A 12,764-nucleotide genomic window follows, 5' to 3' on the forward strand; every position below is an offset into this window, starting at 1 on the left:
TTCAACCAAGAATCAATATTTTTTTGACTTTTTTTATTTAAAATTTAGTTTAGTTTAGTTTAGTTTTGTTTTTGTTTTTGTTTTTGTTTTTTTTTTTTTCAGTATTTTTTAACACTTTTTAAGGGTTTTAATGGCTTTTTAGTAATTAAAAAGAAAAAAGAAAAAAGAAAAGGTTACTTGCAATGAGTTGTGGTTTCTTTATAAAATTATATAATGGAGTCATAGTTTGAAGAAGTTAGATCTCACCTTTTAAAATTAAGTAATATAAGTGCAGAAATAAATAATAGTTCATAAAATATATTTTTCCCTCATGTTTATTATGCTCTTCACCAAAATTGTAAGGGTTTATGGGCGTCATTTTTCCATTATATAAGCAGACTGCCCTGACTTAAAAATTAGTTCATATGAATTGGAGGCCTCCATATACAAAAACATTAACAAATAACTTTAAATACAAGGAGTAATACTATATATCACACTACTATTTTTCTATGATGAGAAGCTATTGCCAATCCACCTTTACATCCGTTCTTCTTAAAAATAAAATAAAATAGTTGACCGACAATACCATGTTAACATAAGTGAGATAATAATAAGATAGCCGTGTAGTATATAACATTATTCAAACACAAAATACTCAATTATTTTTTCATCTCAAAACATTTTTTATAAGAGTAATGCTATTTATGGTTTGTTTGGGTGTGCAATTTCAAGAAGTATGATTTTAGAATAGCGATTTGAAAACGCTATTTTTTTTTTTTAAAACGTAGTTAAGCGTTTGAAAAAATCGCAGTTTGACTTTAAAAATTGTGCGTTTTCAAAAAAGCTTCACATTGCTTGCGATTTGAAAACTCAGATTTCTACGTTTTCAAATCGCAATTTTTTAAAAACGTAATTTCATTTTTTTCGCGATTTTGTTTAAAATCGCCTTTTTTGTCTACGAAAAGCACAATACCAAACACATTTATAGTAGAACTGCTATACAATTTGATGATGTGACAGTAAAACTAATTTGTACTCCCACATTATCTCAATTAAATAATTTTTTTTTTTGTAAGTAATTAAATAATATTAGGATATAAACCAATTAAATAGTATTACCCATTTTGAAAAAAAAAAAAAAAAAAAGGGCTAGGAAAAGCATTAACAAACAAGCTTGCAATGTGATTGATGGGTTGAGAGGGAGAGAGAGAGACCCATTCCATCCCCCACACAAAAAAGTGGTGGGAAAAAAGTTCTTTTTGTACACACTGCGATGATGGCGATGATGATGCCTGCAATCTCCAACAGGAGCAGCAACAACGACAATAACACTTCCTCTCTCTCTTTCTCTTCACTCACCTCTTTCCCTTCTCTCTTCTCTTCCCTCACCACCATGGCTGATTCTCTACTCTCTCTCACATCTCATGCAATTACCCATTAATGGTAGAGAAGCAGCAAACCAGTTATGGATAAGAAGTGCGGGTGCTGGTCTGTGCTGAAACGCGGCGTTAGAGGTGCCTGCAAGTCCTCTTCTTCTAAAGACTCTGCCAACACTATCCCTCGTACTAGTCTGGTTTATGACGCAGGTACATATACATATACATATATGTCTGTGTTCTATAACAAAGGTCTGTTGCTATACTTTGGAACTCAATTTCAGCGCTTTATTTTAATTTTTTAAGCTTCGAGATTTGATACAAGTTTATCTCAGAAATGCTCCAGGTTTGTCTTCATATGGGTCTCCTCTGTTTTTGTTTTTGTCTTCAATTTCTCAAATTTCTCAGACTATCCACCATAGCTTTATGGTATTTGGATTTGAAAGGGTATTGTGCCCACTTCCACTGTTTTCTATAAACCATGAAAAATTTTGAGTTCAAAATAATATGCTAAGATTCCTCCTATGAACTGTGAAATCGTGATGTATTTTTGAAGTAGATGACAGATCTCAGATTGGGTTTCTCTTAATGAGTCCATCAAGGTCATTTTCCTTAGTACTAGGTACCAGGAAATGCGATTTTTCTTGTTCTGTCTGAGTGTGACAGTTGAAATTCAACTGGTTTTTCTTCTGATAGATGCATAATTCTGCTCTTTGGATCCTCCAAATCCGCGTTGCTTAATTTTTGTGAAAACTAGTTAATCTTTATGAGATAACAAGGAAGTTCATTCCACTCGATATCTCACCGCCAAATTTGAGTTCTCATGCTCCCAATCCAGTCAAGATGTTGATGGTAATACTTTATTTCTGCAAACTTCACCTCTAGATGTTCTTTGTGAAGCCAAAAAAGTTCAAAGTAAGCTAAATTGACATCTATCATGCGATTTGTCTATGAGAGGGTTGTGATCAAAGCTGATCTTTTCACACTCGTTCTGTCAAATGCAGCGACTGAAACACGATATCTAAATGCTAGCAACAGAGAACTCTGTCCTCCCAATGAAGCTCACCTATCCTCAGATAATTCTGAGCGACCACCATTGGAAAGTGAAGCTCCTCGCCAGCTCCTCCAATTCACTTTTCAGGAACTGAAAGCTGCGACCGGAAATTTCAGACCCGATAGCATTCTTGGAGAGGGTGGATTTGGTTATGTGTTCAAAGGATGGATTGAGGAAAATGGGACAGCACCAGCGAAGCCCGGGTCCGGAGTTACAGTTGCAGTTAAAAGCTTGAAGCCGGATGGTCTTCAGGGCCATAGAGAATGGGTGGTTAGTAGAATATCTGCTTTGGGTTAGTAGATTGATGTCAAAAAGAGGTTTTCAGTGAGATGCTGGAAATTGGGACAGTAACCGTGACATTTCCTTAATGCAGGCTGAGGTGGATTTTCTTGGACAGCTTCACCATCCTAATCTTGTCAAACTTATTGGGTACTGTATTGAAGATGATCAACGGCTGCTTGTTTATGAATTTATGACGCGTGGAAGTCTTGAAAACCATCTTTTTAAAAGTGAGTGTAGCTATTATTAGGCTTTCTTACTTCCAATTTATGCAACTCATCTTGCTAAACTTTTATATTGTGTTGTTTATTCTGAAAAACTGCCATCAGAATGTTGCTTGGGATCACTGTTTTCTAAATTTTAGTAAAAGGAATCTGCCTTCTTAAGATGTAAGTGATGTTGTTACAAGTAAATTTTAGTATCAAACATAGAATTTGTTCTTTTTCCATTATCTGTTTTCCCTCTTCTTTCTCCAGTTTCTCTTCCTAATTCTTATAGCTGAATATGTCATACAATGAATGAATCCTACAAAGGTTCCCATGTTCAAAAGATCTTTCTTTAGGAGTATAAGCCCTTGAGATATGTTGTAAGTTCTTACATAATTCTTCAAGATTATAATACATTGATGGATGGTTAAATCTAGCACAATGCCTTCAATTTAACTTCTTTATTTTATTTTCTCAAGCCTCTTTTTAACTTGTATACTTGGCATGATCATGCACTATCAAATTTTTGTATTAAACAATTGCTAATTTTGTCAAAAATTTTGAAGGGACCATACCTCTACCATGGTCCAATAGGATTAAGATTGCACTTGGCGCAGCGAAAGGACTTGCGTTCCTCCATAATGGTCCAGAACCAGTCATATATAGAGACTTCAAGACATCCAACATATTGCTTGATTCGGTATGTGAATATGATATTAGTGAATGATGAAATTTAGATATTGTTGAACTGAGCTGTTAACAGGGATTATCTTCTATAGGAGTATAATGCAAAGCTTTCAGATTTTGGTCTAGCAAAAGCTGGTCCTCAAGGAGATAAAACGCATGTTTCTACCAGGGTTGTTGGGACTTATGGCTATGCTGCTCCAGAGTATGTAATGACAGGTAAGAAGATGGCAGAATAAATTTTGAAGTAATTAAAAACTCCAACATATACAAGCCTTCTGTTGGGTCTCAGAGGGAATGTTATATCTCTACATCCGAGCAGAAACAAGGGTGGAGACCATTTGTACAATAGGCATTTGAATTCAATCTTGGACGATAAACAAATCTGGATGTTTAAGTACAAGTTCAAATATATATGTTCTGGCTTTAATGAAGTTAATCATTAATGGTAAGAGAACTTAATAGTAGGATATACTGGTATACTGATATTAGAACTTGTCATTGGCTTAATAACAAAAATAGCGCTGAGATATTTGAACTTGTTAAATGCTCAAATTTGTTTAAGCATCAGTTTCAAGCATCTTTATGTAGCATTCGGATACCACATAAAGATGATTTACACATACTGAAGTTAGTGATAAGACATTGTCTAATATCTACACTCATCCATATATTCACTAATGAGGTTTACTGACTTCATTAGAATCCTCAATCTGCTGAATTATAGTGTCAAGTAAGTAGTCTCCCTTAAAAAGCTAGAAAAAGCATCGAGTATCTGTTGAATGTGCTCGCTTCAGTGCATGGACACATATACACACGATTCAGAAAAATCTATAAAGCTTTAGTGTTTAGACCTCTAAACCCTGTGTTTTGTAATTCTACTCTCCTAACAAACAGTTAGGGCTTGTACCTCCACAGGCTAATTGTAGGATGACTTGATTATCTTGTGCTACAGTTACAAGGTCAGATAAGACAGTGGAAGATTTATTTGAAGTCATTCCAATCAAATTAATTAAATTACAATTTTCATATTGGTCTGATAATGATGTTGTTATTTAGCATTAAGAATCTAGTTTGTTGGTCATCCAACACCAAAAACTTTTAAAAATTCAAGTTTGATGCAGTTCAGATGCTTGGAAACTGATGCGTCATGTCCTTGGCATAGAAGCGAGTTATCCTTTGTGTTTGTGTTTCTTGAACCATAAGAAGTTTCAGATATGACCTTTTATACAATTTTTGGATCTTCTTTCCCCAGGACACTTGACATCCAAAAGTGACGTTTACAGCTTTGGAGTTGTGTTACTTGAGATTTTAACGGGCAGAAGATCGATGGACAAAAAACGCCCTAGTGGGCAACAAAACCTTGTTGCGTGGGCTCGGCAATTTCTAGCTGACAAGCGAAAGCTTGACCTACTAGTGGATCACCGCTTGGAACGACAGTACTCCATTAAAGGGGTGCAGAAGGTCTCTCAATTAGCCTACAACTGCCTTAGTAAGGACCCGAAAACCCGCCCCACAATGGATGAAGTTGTTAGGGTTCTGACTCCATTGCAAGATCTTAACGACCTTGCCATTTTATCTTGCCATTCTCGTTTACCTCAACAAGGGAGACGCAAGAAGAAAGATGGAACTCCACAGCTCACCTACAACCCATCCAAGAGCATCAGAGATTCCCCACTGAATACTGGCAGGCAGCATTGTCGATGATGGGCAGTCACTTCTCCTTGATTGGCTCAACTATTTGATAAAACAAAAGTTTGGATGCCAATTCTTTCCACTGGGAAATTATCAGAAGAATATATTTCAAGCTTGTATAAGTTTTGGGTGTTTGAAACTTGCCAGAGCAGCAGGGTCAACGGAAGAGGAAGGTACACCAGTTTCCTTTTCTTAAACCCTGACCTTAGAGAACTAACCATCAATTTAGAACATTCCTCACGATTTGCCTGTGTTGTAATTGAGCTATATCTTGTAATTAGATAAAACCTCTCATTTCGATGATTGTTATTTGCAACTACCTGATTTTTCCAACTGCTTTGAGTTGTGGAAATTGCATTTTTCTATACATTGTTAGCTAAGGTACTGTACTTTCAATTTTCTAAATTTGTAAATTATATATATGCACTTAGTGGGTCTTCAACCCAAGACTTACCCTTCTCCCAATGCTCAAAGGGAAGAAGTGCCATTTGAGTCAGAACTTGTTGGCCTTGTGCTTTCATTTGGTTTTACTAAATCTTACTCCAATATTAATCCAGTTTCTGCAACTTTTTAGAGTTTTCTGCAATTATGGAACTCACTGGTCCTTGAGTTGTATATATGCTTTTGAGTTGTATACCAAGCCTGATCATGTCCAGGACAAGCCACCAACAATTAAGTTTCCAGCAAATCCTCTCTACCCAATCCTATAGGTTTAAGCTTTTGGGTTTAAATGCCTCACCTTCGTCCTATATTAAGGCCAGGCTTATAGATTATTTAGGTTTTTATTTCCCTAATATTATATGTATGGTTACTCATTTTGCCTTCACATGTTTTTGATGTCAGAGTAGATTAGGATCATGTTTGGCTTTGACTTGGTCCATGTTTGTAATTTCTAGAAAGGATATTTCTCCAGTTGCAGTTAACAACTCTATATAAAGTATGCTGGCAAAGAGGAAAATGAAGATGCCGGCACTAGCCTTTCTATCTTTTAGCAGTAAAAAGAGCAGTCAGGTGTTTCTTTTAGCTTTCTGTCTTTCCAAATAAAAGAAGCGACATCTTTTCTTTTGATAGATTTACCAGTCACTACAACCCTGTTTTCATGCTAAGTGGAAATTATGAATATGTTACTTTAAAGCCAGCAAGGATTACCTTCACTTTCGACTTTCTTTATAGAGAAATGTTAGGGCTTAATATATATATATTTTTTTTCATATTTGTCTCGTATTCTTTTACAAATTCAATAGATTAACCATTAGATTTGTGGGGTCCACCATTAACTTATATAGGGTCCACATAAATTCATAAATTTAATGGTTAATTTGTAAGATAAGATGAGTCAAATATGAAAAAATAAATATTGGCCCCTAGCATTTTTCTTCTTTATAACGGCTGGGTAACATGAAATTTCCCTTGTATCCACGTCTTGTTTCTAATTTCCTTATGCAAGGGAGCAACAAATTGAGGGTTTCCTTACCCTCAAACCAAAACAAACCCCCAAAAAAAACCCAAAAAAAAAAAAAAAAAAAAAAAAGAAAAGAAAAAGAAAGAAAGCACCTGGGGATCCACATTTGTAGGAACTAAAGCTAGGATTATCCTAACTAAGAGCATTCGTGTCCGATTATGTAAAGTTCTATCTAAATTTTAGCTAAAAGGATACCTTATTAAGTTATTATTATTAAAAAAATATTAGCTAAAAGCTTTTCAAATGGATTTCACATCCAATTTTCTTTCTTTTTTTAGATCTATTTATTTATTCTTATTACTTTTTCCAACGGTCAAGATTGAGAGGCCGCACTGTTCGAGCAAGCGCTTGTGACTATGCTTTTTTTTTCTTTTTTGACAGTGACTATGCTTTTAGCCGCCCCTGTTAACACTTCGCCCAAACATGTGGCAAATATTTTACAAATCATTGGTTGAACTATGTATTACTTTAATGTGTATATATAAATATGTTGAAATTTTCTGTACACTATTTTGTAAAACGCCCAAACAAGTTTAAAGATAATGAAATAGCCCTGTTAATTTGAACATGTGGTAAGTTGGGGGTTGTAGCTAAAACAAATGGTTGTTGCTTTGTAACGATCGAATGGGGCTATGCTTTCGTGGAACGATTGATCGTTGCTTTAAAATGATCGAATGGTACAATTATATACCTAACGATCAATTGTTTCTTTAAAACAATCAATCGGTGTCAGACTGCATGCACTTAAAACTTAACCTTTTCGGCACAAGCATGTGGAACGGGGCCTATTTAAGAGGCAGATGCTAAGCGAAGGGTTAAGGGCTTATATAGTTAGATTTAAGTTTTATCATGGGTGTATAAAGACTTGTGAGATGGTATTGTATATTTGTAAAAGAATAACTTAATTATATAAGGACTTGGCACAAACTAAGTCTTTTGTGCCCTCCCATAAGAGAGAGACAAGTAAGCATGGAACACCAAAGAGAAGATATGTCCAATGGTGCTAGGTCCAATTGAAGATTCAGTTGCTCAACTTCAAAAGGTTTAAGAGTGATGTACATCAGAGTTCATGGGAATTTGGGTTCCAACTGATTTACTATTACTACTAGAGTTAGGAGTTTGGGGCCTATAAATACATATTTTATAGACCAAAAAACGTAGCTTGGTGATCATCATTTAGTTTTTTAATAATAAAGCTCAGAGTTTGAGTTTTTCTCTTATTTGTCCTCAAATTCTTGATAGACTCTTGAGTTTTGATAATAATTGTTACTTGCTTGTTGTTTGCCTTTGCAACTCACGACGTCATATTGCATCAAAGACGTTCACCTTGGAGATCTAGAGAGCTTTGTTCAGTGAGGTGTTCACTACTTGTCCTATTAAGTAAGCAACTAGAAGTGGTCGTTTGCAGGCTCCAGTTGTCCGAATGATGAAGTTTTTAGGATTTCTACTAGTTTATCACATTCTCGTCCGAATGACTAAGTAGACCTGTTTGGATGGGATCGCATTAGTTCGATAAACCGACTTTATTTAGTGTTTTAATAGGTTTAGAAGTCTAGTTACTATAAATACTTGTGATGGGTGATTATAGTCTCATTTTTTATTATTATTATTCATTGGTTTTCAATAAGAAACAATTTAGAAGCAGATTTCTATCTATTTTATCTTAAATCCTTGATTTGTTCTTAGTTTTGGTAAAATTGTTAGTCTAGTGTTGTTTGTTTTCTGATCCACTATACCTACACTGCATCAAAAAGTCGGTGGTATATCGTGTTGCTACTGATAAGAAAATATCAATGAAGAGATGCTAGTTGTCATCAATTATCAGCCACGGCGTCTCATTTTGGGTCCTAAAGTTATTTACAACGACCTTGAACATTATTAGAGACTACTTTTTTATTTTTATTTTTATTGCTGATATGATATTTTCTTCGTTGATAACCATTATCAACCGAGGATTTTCAATGAATTATTAGCAACGGCAAGCCAATAACTACATCTGCATATACATCTCTATCTGTCATAAGCCTATTAGAGCCATTTCCTTTTAGGATTCTCTTTAAGCTGATGTAATTTGACCATAGTTTTAGAGATCTATTATTAAACAATAAGCAGCTCTAAATAGAGCATATTATCCACAAAAATCAACTTTCTAACCTTAAAGTCACCATATTTCACCAACAAAACTTGACTTTCATACTTAAAAAATACACACACAAACTCATCATGACATCTACACACAACATTAAGAACAAAATATAAACAATATAGGCTAAGGAAAGAGGTATATATGTGGCTTACATACCTGAAGATATGAGTTCAAACTCTCAAGAAATCCCCTCTTCCTCTCTTGTTTTGGAGGCTAGGGCACACACCAAATGGAGCCTAGGGCTCATAATGGGGGCTTAAAGACCTCCAACTACATTTATGCAATGTTGTCCTTTCGTAATTCACATGTAGACTATTACTGTTCAAATGGTCATCAAATAGTTTGGATATTTGTTAATGTGAATTGTGGACGATGACCGAATGTCTTTCCTATTTTTCTGTTGCCTACCGTTCACACGACTTTCACAGAGAATTACTCCTAAGTGTTTAAAATGTCATTTTCTCCTATTTTTTAGATTTGTGACAGTTCCAACTCTATTACAAACACTTAGGCACTAACTAAAGTATCCTTAATCCTATTTTAGTGCGAAGTATTATAAAACACATGCCTAAAAACTCCAATTTTTTAACATTAAAAGCCCATCATTTTGTATGTTACACATATTTTATAGGGCCCAAGTCCATGGGCCTGGGTCATGGAAAAACAAGAATACGGGCTCTAAAATATCATTAGAAGCCCAGAACCTTTAGAAGGGATCGGCCCTTGTAAAGGTACACATTGCTCCAAGAATGCCTTGGCTCGGAATGTCGTACATCTCGGATGCAATAGATGGCAAGTATGGAACAACTGCCATGGGACCAACTCCCCACCAAGTTAGCAACAACGACCGAGCCCATGTAGTCGGGAGTACTAGTATCATTTTCAGGAACAATTGCAAATCATTCGGAGGTTACGCATTGCTCACCATGGCGGTTATGCGTCACTCACGGGACACAATGATTGGAGAAGCAGTTACAACTCACTTATAACGGCTAAGAGACAGGATCATTAACCCGCCCGTCGGTTACTCCTGGATCCCAAATTTGACGCTCGGTTGCCATCTTCAATGCCAGATAACCCATCCTATAAATAGGCGAACATCACAAAGCATCTACGCGATATTTTATTCCAGACAACACTCTAGAATCAAAGAGAAGGAACTAACTTAAGCATCGGAGGAGGATTCGCTAGAAACACTCCCGGCGTATTCTCTTAACCCGTCCTTCCGTCATTCAAAGGTTTAGAGAACAAAGATCCATATGTTCATGTGTGGTCTTTCTTCGAGATGTGCGATATGATTAAATTGCAAAATTTCTCGGATGAGTCGGTAAGCCTTTGACTATTTCCTTTTTCCCTACATGATAGGGTGAAAACCTGGTTACATTCCAACAGGCTTGGATCCATCACCTTTTGGGAAATGCTGCAAAGCAAGTTCTACAACAAATTCTTCCTAATCTCCAAAACCAATGATCTCCGTAAATAGATCACCAATTTCAGGCAGAAAGAGGGGGATAAATTCAGTGATAGCTGGGAGAAGTTTAAAGAGCTAACTACGAAGTGCCCACCCCACGGTTTTGAGAATGAGAAGATTGATCAATATTTCTACAAGGGATTGACTCAAATGGAGCGTAACCTGCTTGAGTTTATGAATGGTGGAGAATTCTTAAATCTTACAAGGGATGAAGCCTATAAAACTTTGGATGAACTGTCCAAACACGCACAACAATGGGACTTTCTAGATAGTTGGGGTAAACAACTTACTGCTCTCAGTATGGGAGGCCTCTACGACGTGAAGGACGATGCTGACATAAGGGGGCATCTCAAAGATCTCATGCGTAGGGTTGACGCTATTGCCCTAAACAAACTAGTGAATGCAACGGATACTTACCAAGTTGATATATGTGTGTTAAGTACCAGCCTAATGCACTTCACTCAAAACTGTCCATCTCTGTCAATAGAGTACCCGACGGAGCAAGTTAACACCTTCAATGAGTATAAAAAACCCACAAATGGACGTTTTTTGAGGCTTACAACCCAGGGTGGCAGAATCACCCCAATTTCTATTGGAAGCAGAATCAGCCACTTAACTAAGGAGGTACCTCCACTCAAGCCCATAATCAATTTTAGCCATCTCACCAAGCTCAACCACCTACGTATTGATCCACCACTTAAGTGCCACAGCCTGCACCACAGTCATCACTAGAAGACACACTTAAAGCATTCATGCAAACTGTCAACCAGTCTACGCAATCAAATGAAAAGAATATACAGGAGCTAACGAACGCCACCATAGCCAATGGCAGAGACATACAAGGACTCCATCAAGCTATGTCAAAGATGGAAGGGAAAATTGGCTAGCTAGCCAATCAAGTGGGAGAAAGAAAAAGAGGAAAGTTCCCTAGTCAAATATGGAATATGATGAAATAATGATGATGTGGAAATTATAACGGAAGCAATCCAGAAAAAGGAACACAAAGAACTTACGGGTGGTTCGGTGTTAGACACCTACGTCCACCACTTGGAATACCCATAAGGGTTACATTGTGCTCATTAACTTTTTTTTGTCTACAATATAAAGGTCTCTATTTAAAGGGTAATGTCTAAATACAATTATAGTAATCAAATCCCGTTGATTTGATTACAATCCCAATATTTGATTACAATCAACCATAAATAGAAAATATTTGATATCAGCATAATTATGAAATATACGAAAAATATTATATATTTTTCATATATTCTAACATTCCCCCTCAAACTTAAGGTGAAATATTATGGAATCTTGAGTTTGAAATTAGAAACAATGATGACAGCGGTGGCGGAGGCCGGGAACAAGCCGTAGATGGTGGTGACTGCTAGAAGAGATAGAGGTTGGCGAGGTAGCCAATAACGGCGGCAAGTGGTTGGTGAATGTAGACGCAAAAGAGCCGACAACGGGACGGGGCTGACAATGAGCCAAGCTTCAAAAGAGGCCAACGATGGGCCAAAATCCAAAAAGAGGCCGACAGTGGGTCAGGGCTGACAATGAGCCAAACTTCAAAAGGGGCCGACAACGGGCTAGTGCTGACAATGAGCCAAACTTCAAAAGGGGCAGACGACAGGCCAAAAAAAAAAAAAAAATGAGCCCACTTGGGCAGTTCTTAGATCGGCACACCGAATCTAACTAGTGCGTGGCGCGCATGATTTGGTCACTCGTACCTTTTTTTTTTTGTTTTTGGAAGAATCTCATTTTGTGCCATATAGAGATGCCAAAAGCAAAAACAGACCACAAATTTGAAATCAGGACAAAAAAATTGAGTGGGAAATACCTGGTCAACTCTAGAAGTCAACTAAAAAGTCAACAATCAACTCTTATAGAAGTCAACAGTCAACGCAAGACTGTGTGGCAGTGGTGCTAATGTGGCACAGTGATGGCATGTACTGCATTAACATGACACTAGGGCTGACGTGGCACTAAGATAGACGTGGTAGCCTGACGACCCTGGCACGTGTGGTGCACGCGCGGTAGGTGGGGCCTTAGCGCTTGAGTTTCATGCGCACAATTTCTAAGGGCGCGTGACATGGCAGAATGGGCTAATGTCGGCAGTTCTAGAGTCACCGAAGCAGGATCTATCAAATGGGAGCGTGAGCAAATCAAATGGACCACTATGGCGGCCTGTGGCGGAGTGCTGAAGACTTCAAGTGGCTCGTGTAGAAGCGTGGCAACTCCGATGGATGATTTTCGGATGGATCTAGGATGGTCGGTGGCGGATCTGTCGAATGGTCCGAAAATTAGGTTGATCGGAAGAAGGCGGCTGCGCGTGGAGCGCATGGTGTTTGTGGCAGAAACTTCGATCAGGTGGCGCGTGAGGGCACGTGAACCATTTTTGGCAGTATTCTA

The 12,764-nt window shown here is 37.2% G+C and overlaps 1 protein-coding gene and 1 non-coding gene across 2 annotated transcripts; one reads left to right on the forward strand and one right to left on the reverse strand.

Annotated features, from left to right (window-relative positions):
• The first annotated feature begins 1,202 nt into the window (after positions 1-1,202).
• On the forward strand, positions 1,203-5,672 carry LOC132165273 (serine/threonine-protein kinase PBL34-like). Its single transcript, XM_059575765.1, has 6 exons — positions 1,203-1,568; positions 2,363-2,682; positions 2,786-2,921; positions 3,464-3,597; positions 3,677-3,800; positions 4,837-5,672. The coding sequence occupies exons 1-6, from the start codon at positions 1,448-1,450 to the stop codon at positions 5,286-5,288; spliced, it is 1,287 nt and encodes a 428-aa protein (XP_059431748.1). The 5' UTR covers positions 1,203-1,447; the 3' UTR covers positions 5,289-5,672.
• Positions 5,673-10,352: 4,680 nt separating this feature from the next.
• Positions 10,353-10,459, reverse strand: LOC132166831 (small nucleolar RNA R71). Its single transcript, XR_009438632.1, has one exon. It is a non-coding gene; the product is annotated as a small nucleolar RNA R71 (small nucleolar RNA).
• Positions 10,460-12,764: the final 2,305 nt, after the last annotated feature.

This window comes from Corylus avellana, chromosome ca11, assembly GCF_901000735.1.
Source record: "Corylus avellana chromosome ca11, CavTom2PMs-1.0".
Lineage (NCBI taxonomy): Eukaryota > Viridiplantae > Streptophyta > Magnoliopsida > Fagales > Betulaceae > Corylus > Corylus avellana.

Coding starts and splice junctions, on each gene's coding strand:
- LOC132165273 (XM_059575765.1), top strand. CDS start 1,448: ATGGATAAGAAGTGCGGGTGCTGGTCTGTGCTGAAACGCGGCGTTAGA. Junction 2,922..3,463: donor TGAAAACCATCTTTTTAAAA/GTGAGTGTAGCT, acceptor AAAATTTTGAAG/GGACCATACCTCTACCATGG. Junction 3,598..3,676: donor CCAACATATTGCTTGATTCG/GTATGTGAATAT, acceptor TATCTTCTATAG/GAGTATAATGCAAAGCTTTC.